Source organism: Triticum aestivum, chromosome 4B (genome assembly GCF_018294505.1).
Source record: "Triticum aestivum cultivar Chinese Spring chromosome 4B, IWGSC CS RefSeq v2.1, whole genome shotgun sequence".
Lineage (NCBI taxonomy): Eukaryota > Viridiplantae > Streptophyta > Magnoliopsida > Poales > Poaceae > Triticum > Triticum aestivum.
The window spans coordinates 599,317,083-599,338,417 of record NC_057804.1 but is presented as its reverse complement, the minus strand read 5'-3'; the positions used below and the strand labels follow the sequence as shown (position 1 = coordinate 599,338,417).

General features: G+C 43.3%; 1 protein-coding gene and 1 long non-coding RNA gene across 2 annotated transcripts; one reads left to right on the top strand and one right to left on the bottom strand.

Annotated features, from left to right (window-relative positions):
* Positions 1-605: 605 nt before the first annotated feature.
* Positions 606-3,053, bottom strand: LOC123093484 (uncharacterized). The gene has a single exon (XM_044515459.1). It carries the CDS (start codon positions 2,988-2,990, stop codon positions 792-794), a length of 2,199 nt encoding a protein of 732 aa, XP_044371394.1. The 5' UTR covers positions 2,991-3,053; the 3' UTR covers positions 606-791.
* A 7,427-nt stretch (positions 3,054-10,480) lies between these two features.
* Positions 10,481-12,464, top strand: LOC123093483 (uncharacterized). The gene is made up of 2 exons (XR_006445359.1): positions 10,481-10,655; positions 10,808-12,464. It is a non-coding gene; the product is annotated as an uncharacterized lncRNA (long non-coding RNA).
* Positions 12,465-21,335: the final 8,871 nt, after the last annotated feature.

The following is a 21,335-nucleotide window of genomic DNA, read 5'->3' as shown; positions in this document are numbered from 1 at the left end:
TTGGACTTTGCATATTTGTTCAGAAATTAAAATATTTCTTGTTTGTTCATATTTTGTTTTCTGGCATTTTTATTTTTTCATAATTTCAAAAATATTGGAAAATAACAAAATCCCGCTTTTTTCAAAATCTTTTCACAAATTCAAAAAATATTCATGTTTTCAAAATTTGTTCGTAAACTAAAAAAATAGGGAATTTCAAAAGATGCCCGCAATTTTAAAAAAGTAACATTTTTTCAAGAAATGTTTTGACAAAGTGCTAAATTGTTTGATCTTTCACGTTTTATAGTTCTTCAATGCTTCGTGGTTCTTTTATCATAAACGTCCATCGGCTGTAGTGGCTTCCAACACGCATTCAACAGTGATCGATCGTGAGCTCGAGAATGCGTGTGCCTTTTTTTGGCAATTTTTACATCAGGTACATAAGACCATACTACAACTCACCTAGATGAGTTTTAGGCACTCCTAGAAATACCTAGAACTCATCTAGATGAGATATAATTTGATCTCATTTATTTTAAAAACAAGAACAGATACAATCCACGTCAGCACACACGCATCTTATAGCATCACATTCAATATCTCATCTAGATGAGTTCTAGCAAAACTGTAAAATGATACTGCATTTTATATACTTAACACCACAAATTTTATTATTACAACATGCACTACTCTAGTGTGAGTAGTGCCATATGATACACGATGAGATTACCATAACAAATCATAACTAATCCATAGAAAGACAAATAGTGCAGGAGAACGCAGCCTGCAGGTGTATGTAGTGGTTTCAGGTCTTAATTCCAGTCCTTGTTCATCAGCTCCAACGCCGACGTGACGAGGGAGCGGATGCTGGTGGCGCGGCGGCTGAGCCCGACGCTCCCGGAGAAGACGTTGAAGCACTCCAGCTGCGAGGTGGTCCCCGCAACGCTCCTCAGCTCGCTCTCCATCCCGAGCTCCACGAACAGGGCCACGTAGCGCGCGTCCAACCGCATCATGGCCACGGCGAGCTCGATGGTGTACCGCCGGATCCGGGGCACGTCCATGGACGGGCGGCTGTAGTCCCTCAGCACCTGCACCAGCGTCCTTGCCAGCACCGCGTCCACAACCCTCGCCGCGGCGAGCCTCGCGCGGAGTTCCGCCGGCTCCATGAACCGGAGCATCTGCGCCGCCAGCCCGATGAAGATGCTGAGGATCTTGGCCTTCTCCACCGTGATGGACCTAAGCACCTTGGCGGCGCCGGTGGTGACCCCTCTCAGCGGGATCTGCCACTCGTCGCCGGCGTAGGAGCACAAGTTGCGCATGATCCTGGCGGCGCCTACTATGACGACGGGGTCCTTCAGCGCGTCGACGAGCCGCCCGACCCCTCCGCCGAGAGCCATTATGATCTCCCCGCAGTTCTTCTTGTTCTCGAGGGCCAGCATCGCGAGCGCCTCACCGGCTTCCACTCGGACAGCGTCCGTGTGTTGGCACTCCTTCGTCGGAAACCCCGCCGGCAAGAACATGGCGACCAGCACGCTGACCACACTCCCCGTCTCGCCGATAATCTCCCTGGCCTCATCGTCCATGGCGAGACTCGTGAGTATCTCGATGGCCATCTGGTGCAGCTCCAACTGGACCTTCTTGTCGCGCCGCTGCAGGACCTCCCTGATGTTGCTCACGGTGAAGACGATGTCGGTGAGCTCCCGTCGAAGCAGCTTCCCGGTGTTCCCCGTCGTGCTGGCCAGCCTCTTCACCACGCTCAGCGACTGCTTCACCGACTTGATTCTCATGTCCCTGGGCGTCGTCTCCGCCAGCGCATGGTCGATGTTGGAGTAGGAGATGATCTTGTCGAGGAGGCCCCTGGTCTTGCCGATCTTGTCGCAGTTGTCGTGATCGTGAGCCAGCTTGTTGAGGATGGAGAGACCGAGGATGTTGAGCTCGTCGAGGTCTGCGTAGAGCAGCGACGCGACGGACTCGATGGCACCGGGAATGCCGGTGACGCGTAGCGCGATGTGCTTCCTCCCGGTGAGCATGGACATGACGACGGCGGCCGAGCGCCGGACGTCCCGCTCCGAGGCGCCCTTCCAGCTGAGCATCTCGATGAGGCGCTCGATGGTGGGCGCGGAAACACCGATCCTGCGGAGCGTGGCGTCGGCGAAACGGTCGGACTCGGCGAGCGCGACGAGGATGCTGGCGCCGAGGCTCTGCTCGTCGTGCGAGCCCGCGGTGATGAGGTCGTCCGCGTAGGAGTCGAGGCCCATGTGGAGGCCGTCCAAGATGCTTCCGTTGAGGCAGCGCGAGTAGGAGTCGTAGAAGAAGCAGCGGATGGCGACCTGGCCGCAGGCGCCGGCGAGGTTGCAGTCGTCGGCAACGCGCTCGAGGAGGCGGTGGTGGCTCACCTTCCACTGCCAGAGCGCTTTCTCGATGAGGAAGAGCAGCGCCTCTGCGAGCGCGAGGCCGTAGAAGATGTTGAGCGCTGCGGCACGGTTGGTGCGGGCGTCCTCGGTGCCGCCGTAGTGCTGGTGGATGAGGCGGACGAGGGAGAGGGAGACGCACGCTGACGCCGAGAGCAGCTGCATCCAGGAGAAAGCGCGGACGGCGGCGCGGGAGGCGGGGCGGGTCCGGCTGGCCTGGTGGTGCTGCCACTCCAGCTCGTGGCTACGTCCCAAGATGCGGGTGCCCTCGATGAGGAGAAGGCCCGTGATGCACCAGAAGTCGGTTGGGCTCAGGGTGATGGCGAAGCCGGCGAGCAGCACGACCGTGGCCCAGATGAAGGCCAGCGTGCCCAGCCGGCTCGCCGCCTTCTCGAGCACGGCCAGCTGCAGGGCCAGCACGGTGAGGCGGCGCTCCGGCGACGGTGGTGCTTCGTCGGCGGCGGTGGTGCGGGAGCGGGTGATGCGCGGGTTCGGCGTGCCCTTCTGCGGCTCGAACAACGTGGGAAGCTGGTCGGGGATCTTGATGCGGATGCTCGGGGCGGCGAAGCTCAGGGAAGCGAAGCTAGCGCGACGGTCCATTGGTTTCACACACAAGCAGTATTAATTGTTGTCTCACTGCTGCTCACTATGTATGTACGTGGCCGAGCGTAGTGTGCGTTGCTTCTCGGCACTAGCTTGGTGCTATTTATAGGACAGCAGTGATATTATGCAGTGCAACCTCTGCTCGAAGGCCGGTCGTAACGGGAAGTATCATATACTTCCTCCGTTCCTAAATATTTGTCTTTTTAAGATTTCAACAAATGACTATTTACAGAATAAAATAAGTAAGTTTATATTCTAAAATATGTCTATATACATCCGCATATGGTAGTCTATTTAAAATCATTAAAAAGACAAATATTTAAAAACGAAGGGAGTACGATACTAGTGTATGATATTATCTTTCTAATCCATAGTATCATATACTAGTATCATGTATTTCCTCCGTCTCAAAATAAGTGTCTTAACTTTGTATTAAATTTAATACAAAATTGTACGAAGGTTAAGACACTTATTTTGGGACGGATGGGTAGTACTAGTATTTTTTTTATTGCCATGTATGACATATAGTAGCATACTACTCCCTCTGTTCACTTTTGTAAGTCGTTTAAAACAGCTAAAATTGAACTGTTTTAGGTGTTGTCTTAAATGTCTAAAACGTCTTACAAAAATGAACGCAGGGAGTATTTATTATGATACGGTATCATGATATGATACTTAATTCTCTATTTCTTCATTTAATTATATGATACTCGTTGAAATTGTCTAGTTGGCTTGCATGATACTCCCTCCGTCCGGAAATATTTGTCATCAAAGTAAATAAAAGGGAATGTATCTAGATGTATTTTAATTCTAGATACATCTTTTTTCGTCCATTTTGATGACAAGTATTTTTGGACGGAGGGAGTACAAGATGTGATACCCACGTTACGACCAGCCAAAGGCATTTTGAATGTGGCAGTTTCTTGCTTGCGTGCATGAGAATGCGTGTCAGTTTGGAGATTATTAGATGCTGACTCTCCTTCTTTTTTTCTTGTTACGAGAGAACGTTCCTATTAAGGCAAGGAGGGGACGCGCCTAATTTATTTCCGAAAAGAAGTCGAAACCCACTGCGTCTACATCCAATGATCATGATGCACACAGTCGCACAGGGCACGCTTAATATTTTTATATATTTTAATGGATCCGCCACTCCATAACGAACTAATAATTGGTTTATGAATTTCCCATAAAATGGTTTATGTACTACTCCGGAAATACTTGTCATCAAAATAAATAAAAGGGGATGTATCTAGAACTCACAATGGCTTTATTCGCTAATAAATTTATAATTTTTCCGTTTTACTGGACGGAATTTTAACCAATTAGGTTTCTACTAACTAAAACTAGGAAGTCAGAGTTTTTCTATACAAAAAAGCCTTTCTAGTTTAAGATCTACATTTCTAGATATTATGGTATTTCGACCGAGACTACGAGTGTAATAGGAGCATCCATTGACAAAAGAATCACCCTAAGATGATCATCTCATGGCTATTCGGAACGAATTAAATCAGATGGTTTTATTTCTCAACCTTTCTGACTTTCCTACGGAACCAAGGTAGGCGTCAGCCCCCATACATGGTCTTATGGGACTTTGCGGAGACCTGTGTTCTTGGTAAACAATCGCCCGGGCCTGGTCACTGCGGCCCCCTTTTGTGAGGGGGCACCCATTCTCCCGAAGTTACGAGGCTCAGACGTAGCTGCCTTCTTTTTGGGTGTGAACAAGTGTCAAACCAAAATACCCAATGAGCATAAGCATTAGCTCTCCTTGAAAAGGAGGTGATCCAGCCGCACCTTCCAGTACGGCTACCTTGTTACGACTTCACTCTAGTCGCAAGTCTAGCCTTAGGCACCCCCCCCCCCCCCCCCCCCCCCCAATTTGCGACCTACCATAGGATTTGTTATGTAAATAGGTATATGTTTTTTTCTATTATGAATCGTGATTGTATGACCAACCTGGGACCACGTTACTATTGTTATAAAAGGGGATGTATCTAGATGTATTTTAGTTCTAGATACAGCCCTTTTTGTTCATTTTGATGACAAATATTTTGGGATGCAGTGAGGGGTAACCATCATTTCTATTGCTCTGTAAAGAAAAGAGTTAAATACACCACAGGCGCCTCAACTTGTCCGGCACGGTCACTTTGGTGCCTAAACTTGTAAAATACACAAAACTGATGTCGTAACTTGTCTGAGCGTTCAAATATGGTGCCTCTGCCCATAGTAGGTCATATGCACTGTCCACATGGCGTGCCGACATGACATTGGCCCACATGTCAATGGTTGTGAGAGATGTGTGTTGGTTGTTTTACAGAAAACTCTCTGTAGTTTAAATAGATTTTGCAAAACCCGTCACATTTTATTTAAATACAACGAATTGCAGTGATCCTACTTATCAGATCTGGGTCATGCATGTCAGGACGTGGGATGAAATATTAGTAATAAGAAAAATAGGGCGAGTTGGCAGGATTCGAACCCAGTTACTGGGCGCACAGCCTGTGCACATGTGCCAACACCTATGCCATGAATGGTTGTCTGTGTAGTACAGAGATAAACACCTACTCCCTCCGTTCTAAAATAGATGACTCAACTTTATACTAACTTTAGTATAAAGTTGGATCATCTATTTTGGAACGGAGGGAGTATTTATAATAACGATACCGAGCAAAGTAATAAAGAGAAATTTAAAAAAAGGAAAAGTTGACTCGCGGGAAATTGAAAAAAACATTAAGAAATTCTTGTGAAAAAGAGAACTATTCAACATATTACCTGCCACGATAAACTTAAGAAAGTGTTGGTGCGTTTCAAAAACAATATTCAACATATTTTTGGAAAATTCCCATGTTTATTGAGAAATTTTAAACGTGTTTTGAAAATTGTTCATCACGCATTCAGAAAATTACAAAAAATATTTCATAAAATGTTCAATATGTATTAAAAAAATATTTTGTAAAATTATTCTCACTTGTCTACAAACATGTTTAACACACATTTAAAAAAATTATTGTTTTTACAGAATGATTTTTAATACACATTGAACAGTTTTCAAAATACAACATTGTTGATTTTTAATAATCATGTATTCTAAAAATACAATGAAGAAACACAATAATTATGCATTCTTGTGGTCATGAATGAAAATACAAAAGAATTACATAATATTTTATAATGTAACTTGAACTTTTTAAATCCACAAAAAAAATTAGAAAAAGTTCATGTTCACCTCTTCGAACTGCACAATAATAAAAATAGAATAAATATTTGAATAGATAATAATCACATATTAATAATTATCATATTTTCATATAGGAAAATTTACATATCATAAAAAACCAGCAATAACTTGAAAAATACGATGGAAATTGCAGAGCGAGAGGTAGACTATATAGGTTTCCAGCTTACGGTTTTACACAAAGTACTGTTACTCCAGATTTATAGCGTGCGTGCCATTAAAGAACCCATTCAATGGAGCACTTTTTTTTCCTGTTATTAGCGTATAGAGAAAGGCGTTATTCGTGACATATAATTAAACCTTAGGGGGTTTATGCAAAAAAGAACATTCACTCAGCATAGGCGATGCTCACATCCACTGACATGCCGCCAATTATCACGCCACATGGACATCGCGTACGGCTGCATACACGCGGAGGCACGGTATATGCACCATGGGACAAGTTATAGCATCAGTTTTATGTATTTTACAAGTTTGGGCACTAAACTGACCGCAACTGACAAGTTAAGGTACTTGTGATGTATTTGACTCTAAAGAAAAGATAGGAAGGGAATACTATCAAACATAGCAAAAGGTAATAAATGAATTTGAACCTGAATGGTCCAAATAGAACAAATGGATCTCCGTACCAGCCATACCGTGTAAGAGTTTTCTCCTTCTCATGGCCTCTCTTTCAACCATAGCCACGGTGTCTCGTGCAGTAGTAGTAGAATTGCCCCGTTACTCCTTTTGAGAAAAAAAAAAGAGAATTATGCTGCTACAAGTACAACACTTGTTGTGCTGCCACTTTCTTTACACGAAGCATGGTAACTGAGCTTTACGCCTTTTGGCACCGACTAAAAGAACTAAAGTTGTATGGTGGTTAATGGGGGCACTCTTTGCACCGAATTTTGTTAAAAACAATGAACTAACGACATTCAAGGGGAGTCCCTCATATTTGACTTCAGATTATTGCAGCTAAAGGGCTATAATATCATTCTAGGAGTTGATTGGGAGTGCACTCATAGTTCAGTAGATTTCGTTACAAGTAAATGCATGCAAGGATCTGGTATTTATTTCTTTTTTTTTCACAAAGGAAATATATTAATATCATAGAGATACTAATTACACCCAACTTCTGCAACAACGCAATGTCATAAAGACATTACCAATGCACACAACCAAAAGACAAAAAGAAAAAGAAACGTTACAGTGATCAATTCCTCGTAGCTGCAGCATAAATCACCACCTGGACAACACTTGAAGTCTAAATTCTTTAAAAGTGACGTCTCCAAGAAGGAAACAGTGCACAAGCACCGTCATCGTCGGATCATAGATCTTAGGTTTTCAGCCTGGAGAAGATCCGCGCTCTAAAAACAACGCCTTCAACAAGGTCACTGCCACGCACAACCAATTAAGGCCAGACCTTAGGTTTTCACCCTGAAAGCTAAGGCTCTATACTCCGCCTATGCTGCCGCCCCCACTTGCCGATCCCGCCGCTATGAGTCATGAATCACCAAGCAAAGTACTCATCGCCACGAAGATTCGATCCGCCATTACAAGGCAACAGACCTCAACCACCATGACGTTCTCCGCCGCTTTCTTCACCATGGAAATCGAAATTCCAACGTGTCCCATAATTTCAATATGCACCGAAGCTTCACGTCACACTCTCTTGAAACCACTCGGGCTGAAATGGGGGCGCACACAATCGAATCCCATACAATGCAGCAATCTACAGGTGTCAAGCACCCAATGGGGTCTCCAGCGAAGCATTTCGGAACTCGTCAACTGCCAGATCCATGAGGACCGGCAACCGACAGAGCACCATCTTGAGAAAAAAGAACCCGATGACCGCACCACCAGCCAGTTCCCAACAGCAGGTCAGAGATATCAGCGGGCACCGCCGCCACCACCCGCACCATGCGGAGATGAATAGTTGAGCTACACCGAGCCCCCGAACTAGCCGCCGTGCCGCTCTTGCGCCCACAACGGCAGTCGAGCTCGCCGAAGAAATCCGGGGCTGCCACCACGGCACTCATCCCCGCCGGACGAACCACGCCGTTCAGGGTTGCCATGAATCTCCGACCAGAGATCCCGCAATGCGAGAAAGGATTGGCCCCCCGCCGCCATCAGTCACGCGAGAAGGACGAGGACCCGCGGCCGCCGTCAACCTCGAGGCCTTTGACCATAGGAGTCCTTCGGCGGCGGCGGTGGGGGAGGAGGGGGGAGCGAGATCATAGGAGGAAGGGATGGTGGCTGCGCTAGGGTTCCGTCCGAGTCACCCCCCTAGAAGAGACGCGGGGGGCTGAAGGGGTGGTTATTTCTTTGGAGACGGATCGGGAGCATTTTGAACGTGACGATTTCTAGCTTGCGTGTATGGGAGTGTGTGTGTCCGTTTGGAGACTATCAGATGGTGACTCTCCTCCTTTTTTCTTGTTACAAGAGGATGATGCTATTAAGGCAGCAGGGAGGGGCCACACCTAATGTATCTAGACTTTTCTTCATAGATACGCCATTGGACAACGCACTAATAATTGGTTTATGAACTATACATAGTAGTAGAAGAGATACGCCATTTTGAACTATATACATAGTAGCATAACGTGATGAACAATTCAAATACGTCGGCACCTCAGTACCACCCATACCGTGTAAAGAGTTTCCTCCTGGCATACAACCCATTAACGGTGGCGCAAAGGGCGCTCGCTGAGCCATGCCATGTCGATCGATGATTTACCGTGCGAATAAAAAAGACAACAGATAAACGCAGCGATTATTTTGTTTCCTTCCCAACGAAGGCACGCGCACGTCTTCGTCTCCGCCTCCCCCGCACGCCGCCTCCTCGTCTTCCTCAGCGTCGCTAGCCGCAGGCCCCGCCTCCTCTTCCCCCTCTCTCTGCTTCCTTGTCCACCCCCTCGCTCAAGGAGGCGCATACGAGCGGCGGCGGCGCGGATCTGCGGGAAACATAGGAAGGCAGGAGGTGGGACGGAGCGGATTGGCGGCGGGAAGTTCCGGGAGGAGCACGAGGCAGAGCTGATTTGTTCGACGGCACGTCGTGGCAGGTGGCAGGACGACTCGCCTCCTTGCCGTCATCGCAGCTCCCGTCTGTCCTCGCCGCGTCTCCGTCGATTCCCCCGATTTTGAGGTATGACATCCTCTCCCGTCCCACCTCCACTTGAATATTTAATTAATCATTGGTGAATCCAGTGTGTTTCGCACGATCTATTTATTCTTTGTAAGAGTTATTGATCTATTCATAATTTCTTATATGCCATCTGTCGAGAATTATGACCTAAAACATTACCTCGTGTTTTTCTTACGATAACACTTTGGTATTGTCGGCGTCGTGCTGCAGGATGGTCTGGGCAGTCCTGAGCACGCTGTTGCTGCTCCTGCAGCAGAACGACAGCCACAGCGTCGCGTCCGGGGACAGCTCTTTGTCCACTTCCACGGCCCCTCAGCATCGCCTTTAAGTTCGCCGAGATGGACTACGTTGCCAAAGGCAAGCGGCCGCTCCTCTGCCCCCCTCTCCTCCCCGCTATTTGAATTTCTGGTGATTTCCGGGACATTGGTTAGCCGCTTAAAGCTGAGAGAGGTTGAGGCGAAATAATCTCAAATTCTTAGCCAAATTCAGCTAGCAAGTTATGTTTAAGTTCGTTTTGAATTACACCCAGATAGCCGTGGATCCATGTGGTAAGTTAATTGTAATAATACACTTTAGTTTGAGGCTAGAAAGTTTGGGTGAAATGATCCCAATCAAATTCTCAACTGAATGAAGCAGCAATTATGGGGTGCTTCACCAGGATCGGACTGTCTAATTCTGCTACTTTCTGCTATGCTTGTTGTGGTGTATGCTTCATATGTAGAAAGTAATATCCACTTCTGCACTTGTGTTAGTACTACTGCTTTAAATCGTGGTAATCCCCTGGACTTGTTTAAGGCCAGGAGGTTCGGCCTAGATGGTCTAAAACTCTAAATTAATTTTCAACTTGATCAAACCAGGAATTATTGTGTGCACATAAGGATCAGAGTGTCTTTTTCTGATATTTTGATATGCTTGTTCTGATGTACTCTTAAGGTGTTGGAAGTTCCAATCTACTTCTGCACTTATTTTAGTACTACTACTTAGCAAACCAAGTGTGCAGCCATTTCGGATTGTAAATGTTATTGTGTTACAGAGACCTCACATACTCATGCCTGCTTGATGACTGACTTGGTGCCATCTAGGCTTTGTTTGGTGGTCTTGTCTGATTACTTCGTCTTACGTGGTTGTAGGTTAATGATTTACTGGAGATATCCAAGACGATTTCAACATTACCCTCCATGGTTGAGCATCACATTCAGAAAGGCAGTGTCAGGCAGCCAGGGAGCCATACATGGAACCTACTGAGGGTTAAGCGTGGTTTTGATATAGTGAAAGTTCTGTTTGAGTAGATATTGGTCACAGAGTAAGTTCAAGTTGCAAATGGGATAGTGAAGTCACTTATATCATGTTGTGATAAAAGAAAACTTGTGTTATGTTGTCGACCCTTTGGTTTGCTACTCTTAGATGCCTGTTGAGTAAATGTTATCTGAATCCTCACATTCTCTTTTGTTTCAGAGGCAACTCCGTGAAGGACGCAGCGTCCAAGGCTTATGCTCAGGTGTTTGCTCCTCACCATGGCTGGGCCATAAGGAAAACAGTATGTGCTAGAATGTACGCCCTTCCTTCTAAGTCGCAGCTCTTGAAGAAACTGAATGAAGATGGTGAGTATGTCTTCGTCTCGAGAACACTGATTTATCTCTCTTTAGTTTAAACATGTTATTACATTGAACTTCCATGCCAAGAAATCAACTCATAAAATTAGCTGACATGATCAGATCACATTGCTTTTTGGTTGCCTTAGAAAGCATTGAAACTTCTAGGCGCTCTACCTCCAAAAACTTTACTCGAAGCCTACCACTACAACACGGTAGATAATAGGAGGCGCTCAAAAATGCCTTCGAAAGCTCTGAAAACGCCTCCAAAAGCCTGTCGAGGCATTCCTAAAAAACGCTAAGGACTGTCGCGAAGGGATAGATATACGCCGGCACTCCTAGAGATTGCCACGGCCGCTCCATTTTGAGGCGTTTTTATAAAGTGCCTCCAATTCCCGTCAGACTCTCTGACGGGCCATAAAAATAGAGGCGTGCTTCCCCTGAAGCCGATCTCATCTTATCTAAAGATTATTATATGCCCAACCAAGATCAAATTCTTTCGACCTCTTGCCCTAGGCATGTCAAATAAATTGGATCACAGCGCACTCTACAAGTCTACTTCTCATCATGAGACCTCTGTCTACTTCTGTACTCTAGATCTTAGAAGATATGAGACGGTTCTCCTTTTAAACAGGCAAACTTTCATCTCCGTAAGCAGTATGGGATTAAATAAACCCTTCTACCTTGTTTTCTGTCAGGAAGTACTATATTTTTATACGCTGGTAGCTAACCGCCGTACACGGCAAGATTTCAGCCGACGATCCATGTCCCTACGCGCGTGCTGTCGGTTTTCTTCCACGCGCTGCTGCTGTTACCTGAAAAGGTCAGCCCAAAACTGATGATCAGCGTGCCACCAATTTCGAGGCCATCTTTTGTCGGGAAGATCGATCAGTTTGGAGGCAATTTGGATGAGCGCCTCAAATCCCCATCTTCTCTGTACACACCTCATCAAAACTGAACCAAGTCATGGTTTAGATGGTGTGTGTGAACATGGTTTAAACTGTGATATTTCTTGGTGAGAGCAAACTAAGCTTTTTCATTTCTTTATTAACTAAAATATTGATCGACAAAGCTGATGCCTCTGCTTACTTGTGGTTACCGAAATTAATAATGATCTCTGAAGACGAGTATTGGATTAAAGAAAACATAGAGTTATAATCAGCCAAATTTAAATTTGATTGTTTGTAGGCGTATTCTAAAACTGGTATAACAATGTTAAATGTGGGATTGTAATTTCTTTTTATGCATGCAGGATTAATTTTTCTTTCAGAGCTTATTATCATTCGATCTTAGCTACTCGCTCCTTCTATTAGCTTTCTGTGGATGTATATTTTGTTCATTTGTGAAGAAGACTCCGTGAGATTTCATACTTGGGATCAACTCCGTTGACATATAGTACTTCTAGGTTACCATCAGTTAGACATTTAGTGATGGTGTAAGTTGTTGTATTGCTTGTACAACTGTCGTGGTTCAGATTTGGACATTTTCAATTGGTTGAAAAGATCATGTTATTGAATTAAGTGACAACATGTTAACAAATACGTCAGCTTGATTAGTGCGCCCAATCCCGCATCAAGAGGTGCCACCAGGTGGCGCCCCAACCACTAGTCTCTTGCAAAGGTAGCAGCAGTGTCACATGCGGTAGTACCAGAATTATCCTGATACAAACTCGTCGTACTACTGCCACCTTCATTACAAGAAGCATGGCAAATAAAGAGGCGTTTGGTTCACTGCCTATCCTTCAGTGGTTAAGGCATCTACAGCCGGGCGCCCTAAAACCTGCCTCAAACGTCCGGGAATAACCTGGTCAATGACTGGTCACGAAAATACGACTCAGACGAACTCCTTAAATGGCCCGCAAACGTCAGGGCAGACCGGCACCCCTCATATCCAGCTAAAATATGGCGAATATGGGGGCGCCCGGGCGCGTCCGCCCCGGCGGACCGACGATAGGGTCCCACAGGAAAACACTTCAATACCCGGCGGTCCGAAGGTCGTCTCCTCCGTCGGACCAATGGCGCCGCGTGGCGCTGCTCCGGCGGGCCGCATAGTCCCTAGCCCGGCTATTTAAGCCGACCGCCGGCACAAAAACCCTACACGTCCATGTTTCCCCCCTCTTGTCGGCCGCCGCCACTTTCCGCTCGTCTTCCGCCACCACTAGTAGCCATGCCCTCACGCCGCTAGGTAAGGAGCAACCCATATCTAATGTCGGAGCGCCGGATGCAGCTCCTTGAGCAGATCCGCGCAAGGCACGTAGCCTAGATCCCATGGGGCTGCCTTCAAACGCGGTGGATCCGGAGGAGGAGGTTGAGAAGAAGGATGAGGGAGGAGGATGAGGAGGGTGAGGAGGAGGAGAAGGAGACGGAGGAGGATGAGGGGGATGCCGAGGACGCGGATCTGCAGGCGGAGTAGCAGGCGATCCTCGATTCCCTTCGGTCGGAATCGGAGGTAGAGGCCAACTGTCGCCGTCCGGATGCTCGCGTCTACGGATGAGGACGAGGAGTCGGAGTCCTCCCACGCGCACATCAACCCGCCGTCCGGCACCGGCATCGTGGACATCTCCGATGTCGAAGCATAGCTAGGATAGCACGTAGTACATAGGATTTCTTTTGCATAGTTTATTTGGATCTAGGGGATGAAATGTGAGAGGCTCAGATGCAAAGGAGAAAATTTGACGCTTGACCAGTAACTATCCGCGGATGCGCCAGGTCGCGTCCGCGAGCGTTTGAGAGGTTGGATTTGCTATCCATGGCTATAGATGCTCTTAGGGGTGGCCAATTTTTCGGCGATACCACTCGTGCATAGGACTCTGTATACTATCTGTATGGACACCGAGCATGATTCATGTAATATATTTTTTGTTTCAATTTTGCATTTAGATGGACAACAATAAAAAAAAGACTTTAAAGTTTAGTTCTAAATTTCAAAATAATTTTTTTATTAAACTTGACATACTACAATCCATAGGGGGGGGGGGGGTAATGTGACCACCTCAACCAAAGCGGGCACTACGATAATCATCCACTCTTCATCCTCAAAACACACAAATGACTATCTCTCGCCACCTTTCATCCTTTCAACCAAACAATAAAAAGTGGTTATCCAACTCACCCAATCGCTCACAACCAAATGACAAAAAATGATCCAACCACATGGTTAGGGATATCCTCAGCTAAGCCAATGTTGCCCGCGAACTAAACACCCCCTAAATGTTTTATGCCCTTTGATACCTACTAAAAGAACCACTAGTAGAAAAAGGACCTAATATGAGTAACATTAGTACCGGTTTGCATATGAGCCGGCACTAATGCGTCCATTAGTGCCAGTTCAAATGACTAGGCGGGAGGAGACCTTTAATACTGGTTCATTGCAAATCTTTAGTACCGGTTTGTGCCACGAAGCGGTACTAAAGATGTTGGCCGGGCACCAGCATTTTTAGTACTAGTTCGTGGCACGAACCGGTACTAAAGAGGTTGTGGCAGGGGCTATTTTTAGTCCCACCTCGCTCCCTTAGCAAGAATTTAACCACCTTAAATATGTTACTTCTCAAACTATCACAAGCATTTGGTCTTCATTGAACTCTATGTGTAGGATCTGAGGGTGCAATAGGAGTCTTCGCCGGTTCTTAAATCGGTGGTAGATTCCTATTGACAATTTAGATTCTATACAAAAAGATCATTGATGATCAATGTATTTTTTATGTACTTCTCTGTAGCAGTAGCACGTTTTGGCTGAAAGGCGGTACTGATCAATGTATTTTTTCTGTGTTACTTCTCAAACTATATAAAAAGGAAGAAGAGGAAGAAGAAGAAGAAGAAGAAGAAGAAGAAGCAGAAGAGAGGAAGAAGAAGAAGAAGAGGAAGAAGAAGAGGAATAAGAGGAAGAAGGAGAAGAAGAAGAAGAAGAAGAAGAAGAAGAAGAAGAAGAAGAGGAAGAAGACAAGAAGAAGAAGAAGAAGAAGAGGAATAAGAGGAAGAATGAGAAGAAGAAGAAGAAGAGGAGGAGGAAGAGAAATGACCGTGAAACAGTAAATCACAGCAAAACAAACTCTGAAAAAGCTAAAATAAAAAACTATATAAAAAAACTACTCAAAAATAAATAGAAGAAAATAAATAATGTAGGAAAGAAAAACAATATATAAAGCAAAAATATTCACAAAGAAACTAAATACAGCAAAAAAAACTACTCAGAAATAAATAGAAGAAAAAAATAAAGTAGAAAAGAAAAAACTATAAAAAACTACTCAAAAATAAATAGAAGAAAATAAATAATGCCGGAAAGAAAAAAAATTATATAAAGCAAAAATATTCACAAAGAAACTAAATACAGCAAAAAAACTACTCAGACATAAATAGAAGAAAAAAATAAAGCAGAAAAGACAAAACTATATAAGAAAACTACTCAAAAAAATAGAAGAAAAAAATAATGCAGAAAAGAAAAAAAATATATAAAGCAAAAATATTCACAAAGAAACTAAATACAGCAAAAAAACTACTCAGAAATAAATAGAAGAAAAAACTAAAGCAGAAAAGAAAAAACTATATAAAAAATTACTCAAAAATAAATAGAAGAAAATAAATAATGCATGAAAAAAAAGATAAAGCAAAAATATTCACAAAGAAACTAAATACAACAAAAAAACTACTCAAAAAAAATTATATAAAAAAAAAGTTGGGACGATGCCCGGTGGGCCTGCCAGGCCTAGGGTCTGCAAATATAGGCCCAGAAGGGCTAGCAGGCTCACAGGGCAGCGCGTCCTAATTAGGCCCAGAAGCCTGCTATATATAGAGGAGTTCAAAAGGGCAGCCGCGGCTGGGTTTATAAACCAGTGCGACTGCCCTTCGCTTAGTGAGGTGGGACTAAAAATAGCGCACCGCGGCGTGGCAGCGCACGGTCTTTAGTACCGGTTGGTGGCTCCAACCGGTACTAATGTGTTGCCCTTTAGTACCGGTTGGGGCCACCAACCGGTACTAAAGGCTATCGTTTCCCGCCGCTTGGGCTGGCCAAAATTGGCCTTTAGTACCGGTTGGAGGCTCCAACCGGTACTAAAGGTCCCTCCTATATATACTACACTTATAAAAAAACAGTTCCATCGTCGACCACTTCTCCACTTCTCGCGCGACATCGATCTATCGCCGCCGACGCCGCCGCGCCGTCGCCCCCGCCGCCCTCGATCGCCGCCCCTGCCGCACGTCGTCGCCGTCCCCGCTGCCCTCGCTGCCCCCACCGCCCGTCGTCGTCGTCCCCGCCGACGCCGCGCGCCCCCGCCGCCCGTCGTCGTCGTCGCGCCCCCGCCCGTCTCGTCGCCGTCCCCGCCGCCCGTCTCGTCGCCGTCCCCGGCCGCCGCCCTCGCCGCCCGTCGTCGCCGCCCCCACCGCCCGTACGTGCCCGCTCCATACACACACTACACACACACTACACACACACACACACTACACACACACACATACACGCACACACGCATACACACACACACACTACACACACTACACACACACGTACACGCACACACGCATACCCACACACGCACTACACACACGCAGGCATACACATACAAACACACATATTTTTTTAGTAATTTTTTATTTTTAGTAAATGCTTAAGTTGAACTAGTTGAATTAATATAACTAGTTTATTTTTAGTAAATGTTTAGTTGAACTAGTTGAATTATAATAGAACTAGTTTATTTTTAGTAAATGCTTAGTTGAACTAATTGAATTAATATAACTAGTTTATTTTTAGAAATGTTTAGTTGAACTAGTTGAATAATAGAACTAGTTTATTTTTAGTAAGTGCTTAGTCGTTGAACTAATTGAATTAATATAACTAGTTTATTTTTAGTAAATGTTTAGTTGAACTAGTTGAATTAATAGAAACTAGTTTATTTTTAGTAAATGCTTAGTTGAACTAATTGAATTAATATAACTAGTTTATTTTTAGTAAATGTTTAGTTGAACTAATTGAATTATAATATAACTAGTTTATTTTTAGTAAATGCTTAGTTGAACTAATTGAATTAATATAACTAGTTTATTTTTATTAAATGTTTAGTTGAACTAGTTGAATTATAATAGAACTAGTTTATTTTTAGTAAATGCTTAATGTTTCGCCTAATATGAACATAGGAAATGTCGTCTGATGACGGAAAAAAATTCATTATGTGCGAATATTGTGAAGACCAGAGCGGCCTGTGCGACAGAAATTTCCTTGTTGATGATAGGCGATTCAGCATCAAGCTGGATGAGACCTTCGAATTCAATACAGTAAGTCACAACGACAAGTCTGTTTTCGTAATTAAGCATGACTTATATATATATATATATATATATGCTTCATTTGCCTGACTTATAATTTTTAATTTTCATTATTCTACTAGCGCATTCCCTGCCATGCAAGAATTTTTGTCTTGGATAAGATAGGTTTCAAGGATATGGAAATTATGGAGGTAAAGAGAGTTTACCTGAAAACTGAGCATGGTTATACTTTCAACGTCAAAGTATACAATGCACACACGTACACCTATTTTGAATGCAAAATTTGGCAAGCACTATGCAAGGCTTATGCATTTGAGCCTGGTATGGTTATTACCTTTGATATTCGTCCGGAAGATGATATTGAAGGTAATAGAGACATATGTGAGTTCTTCTCAACTATATTTTTGTATTTGATATTGCTTATTCAAAAATAATCGACAACTAATTTTTATTGACAGCTTATTTCCATTCAACAAGTCTGTTTTCGTAATTAAGCATGACTTATATATATATATATATGCTTCATTTGCCTGACTTATAATTTTTAATTTTCATTATTCTACTAGCGCATTCCCTGCCATGCAAGAATTTTTGTCTTGGATAAGATAGGTTTCAAGGATATGGAAATTATGGAGGTAAAGAGAGTTTACCTGAAAACTGAGCATGATTATACTTTCAACGTCAAAGTATACAATGCACACACGTACACCTATTTTGAATGCAAAATTTGGCAAGCACTATGCAGGCTTATGCATTTGAGCCTGGTATGGTTATTACCTTTGATATTCGTCCGGAAGATGATATTGAAGGTAATAGAGACATATGTGAGTTCTTCTCAACTATATTTTTGTATTTGATATTGCTTATTCAAAAATAATCGACAACTAATTTTTATTGATAGCTTATTTCCATTCAAGCAAACATGTCCGGCGCTTGGTGGACATGACCTACTACTATTCCGGAGCTGAACTAAACTGCGAGGAGATAAGTCATTATGTTTCATGGCTTGAGGATCTTCATACTGTCAAGAAAAATTTTCTTCCTGCACTTAGAAATGTTAGTACTCAAAACGTGCGACCAATAGTGATGGTATTGAACTACAGTCATATCTATTTAGGAATGATGGTAAGATTTTTTATTATTTATCCTCAGTGCATTTTTTGCATACATAATCTTTTTGCTAAACTTTCATTACTAAGTATATTAATTAAGTACTATACGATGTTCTTCAACAGGGACTCCCGATGACAGTTGTGCCTCTGGGGATCGAGATTAAAGGTCGCATGTCAATTGTTAGCTTACGACCAAGATATCCTGCATTGCACATGAATGCATTCAGGATTTCTAGAAGCGATGAATGCTTAATAGTGAAAGATTGGAGGAAAATTGTTAACGATCGCAGAGAAGTATTAGGGGGCAGCAATGAGAAGCGCATCCCATGATTAGGAGACAGGTTCATCTGCATGCTCGAGTATGATGAATCAGGAGAGCTATACATGTTCTATGCTATTTTACCAGAGAGAGAGTAGCTAGCAGGAGTGATTTAGCTAGTTCATGCTGCTCTTAGTACTTTTCCTTTCATGTCCGTGTTCTTCGTTCTAAACTTAATCTCAAATAGTGATTTGATTTTGTCGTGTATCATGAATGCATTCAGGATTTCTAGAAGCGATGAATGCTTAATAGTGAAAGATTGGAGGAAAATTGTTAACGATCGCAGAGAAGTATTAGGGGGCAGCAATGAGAAGCGCAGCCCATGATTAGGAGACAGGTTCATCTGCATGCTCGAGTATGATGAATCAGGAGAGCTATACATGTTCTATGCTATTTTACCAGAGAGAGAGTAGCTAGCAGGAGTGATTTAGCTAGTTCATGCTGCTCTTAGTACTTGTCCTTTCATGTCCGTGTTCTTCGTTCTAAACTTAATCTCAAATAGTGATTTGATTTTGTCGTGTATCATGAAAATAATGTTGAACTCGGTGATATTTTTGCTTTTGGTACAAGTGAATGTTTCTTATTTAAGCTACTGTTGGTATGGTGATTAGATAGCGGTAATGACTATGATGATTAAATAGTGATAATGACGACTACGATGATTTTTAGCTAGCTAGCTAGAGTATACATATACTCATGTTGATGATATGATGCAAGCGTTTTTATATTAATATGATGATGATGATGATGAGTTATTATATCATTTAAATGAAAGAAACCACAGATTAGTTTCAGCTGGATGGATCCTATACCTAAGTGATCAAGTATATATATGCCATATCCACATATATTATACTTGATCACCTAATTAATTAGGTGATCAAGTATAATATCGATATGGCATATACTTGATCACTTATATAGCTAGATCCTTCAGTCGAAACTAATCCGCGGTACTTTCACCTAATGATTTAATAACTCATTATAATGTAAAACAATCACTAAATTAAATTGAAAACACAAAACTAAAGGAAAAACTAAAAAAACACCCTAACATTTAGTACCGGTTGGTGTTACCAACCGGTACTAAAGCCCTACGCGCACCCGAGCCTGGCTCGTGCCACGTGTTTGCCTGAATTTGTTGCAAAACAATGTTGATGTGGGGTGGAACCCCTAATGGACGATGTTTCATGAATAGTAGATGCAGGCAGGAATCGGTCTACTAATCTTGAATGTGATGCTTATATACATGATCATTGCCTTTGATATCATCATAATTATTTGCTCTTCTATCAATTGCCCAACAGTAATTTGTTTACCCACCGTATGATATTTTCTCGAGAGAAGCCTCTAGTGAAGTCTACGTCCCCGGGGTCTATTTGCTATCATATTATTTTTAGATCTATTAATCCAAAAATGTCCTGCACTTTTTCTCTACTTATTTTTATTTTGTGTTTTTGCTAGATCTATTTGTCCAATCTCATACAATTTAAATTATCTCAATACCGAGGAGGAATTGGCAACCCCTCTTACGCGTTGGGTTGCAAGTTTTTGTTATTTGTGTGTAGGTGTTATTTACATAGTGTTGCTTGGTTCTCCTACTGGATTGATAACCTTGGTTTCATAACCGAGAGAAATACTTGTTGTTGCTGTGTTACATCATCCTCTCCTCTATGGGGAAATACCAATGCAGGTACAAGCAATCAGTCTTCCATACCAACACTTTCCAAGGAATTTATTATCATAGAATTTTTCATTTTGGGACTGAGCATCCCTATTACCTGCCGCACTCTCGTGCAATGACAAGTGAATAAACATTCATCATGAGAATAAAGTGCCTAGCATGCAAAATATTGGCCAACTCTGCCGCTTCATGAGCTGTCCGGGCACACAAAATGGAAATTCATTTTGAAAATTAGAGTTGGCACATTGCTACTTCTTGAGCATGCGTTGGTTTTTCCCTTGAAGATGAAAGGGTGATGCAGATAAGTAGAGATAAGTATTTCCCTTAGTTGAGAACCAAGGTATCAATCCAGTAGGAGGTACAAGCAAGTCTCCAATCTATGCACCTGCACAAACAATTAAACACTTGCACCCAACGAGATAGAGGGGTTGTCAATCCCTTCACGGTCACTTGCAAGGATGAGATCTGATAGAGATAGATATAAAAGATTACTAAAACGTAAAACAAAGTAAAAACAAATAAATTGCAGCAAGGTATTGATGTCTACTACACAACCTTCTTCTTGTAGACGTTGTTGGGCCTGCAAGTGCACAACTTTGTAGGACAGTAGCAAATTTCCCTCAAGTGGATGACCTAAGGTTTATCAATCCGTAGGAGGCGTAGGATGAAGATGTTCTCTCTCAAACAACCCTGCAACCAAAGAACAAAGAGTCTCTTGTGTCCCCAACACACCCAATACAATGGTAAATTGTATAGGTGCACTAGTTCGGCGAAGAGATGGTGATACAAGTGTAGTATGGATAGTAGATAAAGGTATTTGTAATCTGAAATTATAAAAACATCAAGGTAGCAAGCGATAAAAGTGAGCGTAAATGGTATTGCAATGGTAGGAAACAAGGCATAGAGTTCATAATTTCACTAGTGCAAGTTCTCTCAACAATAATAACATAATTGGATCATATAACTATCCCTCAACATGACACAAAGAGTCACTCCAAAGACACTAATAGCGGAGAACAAAC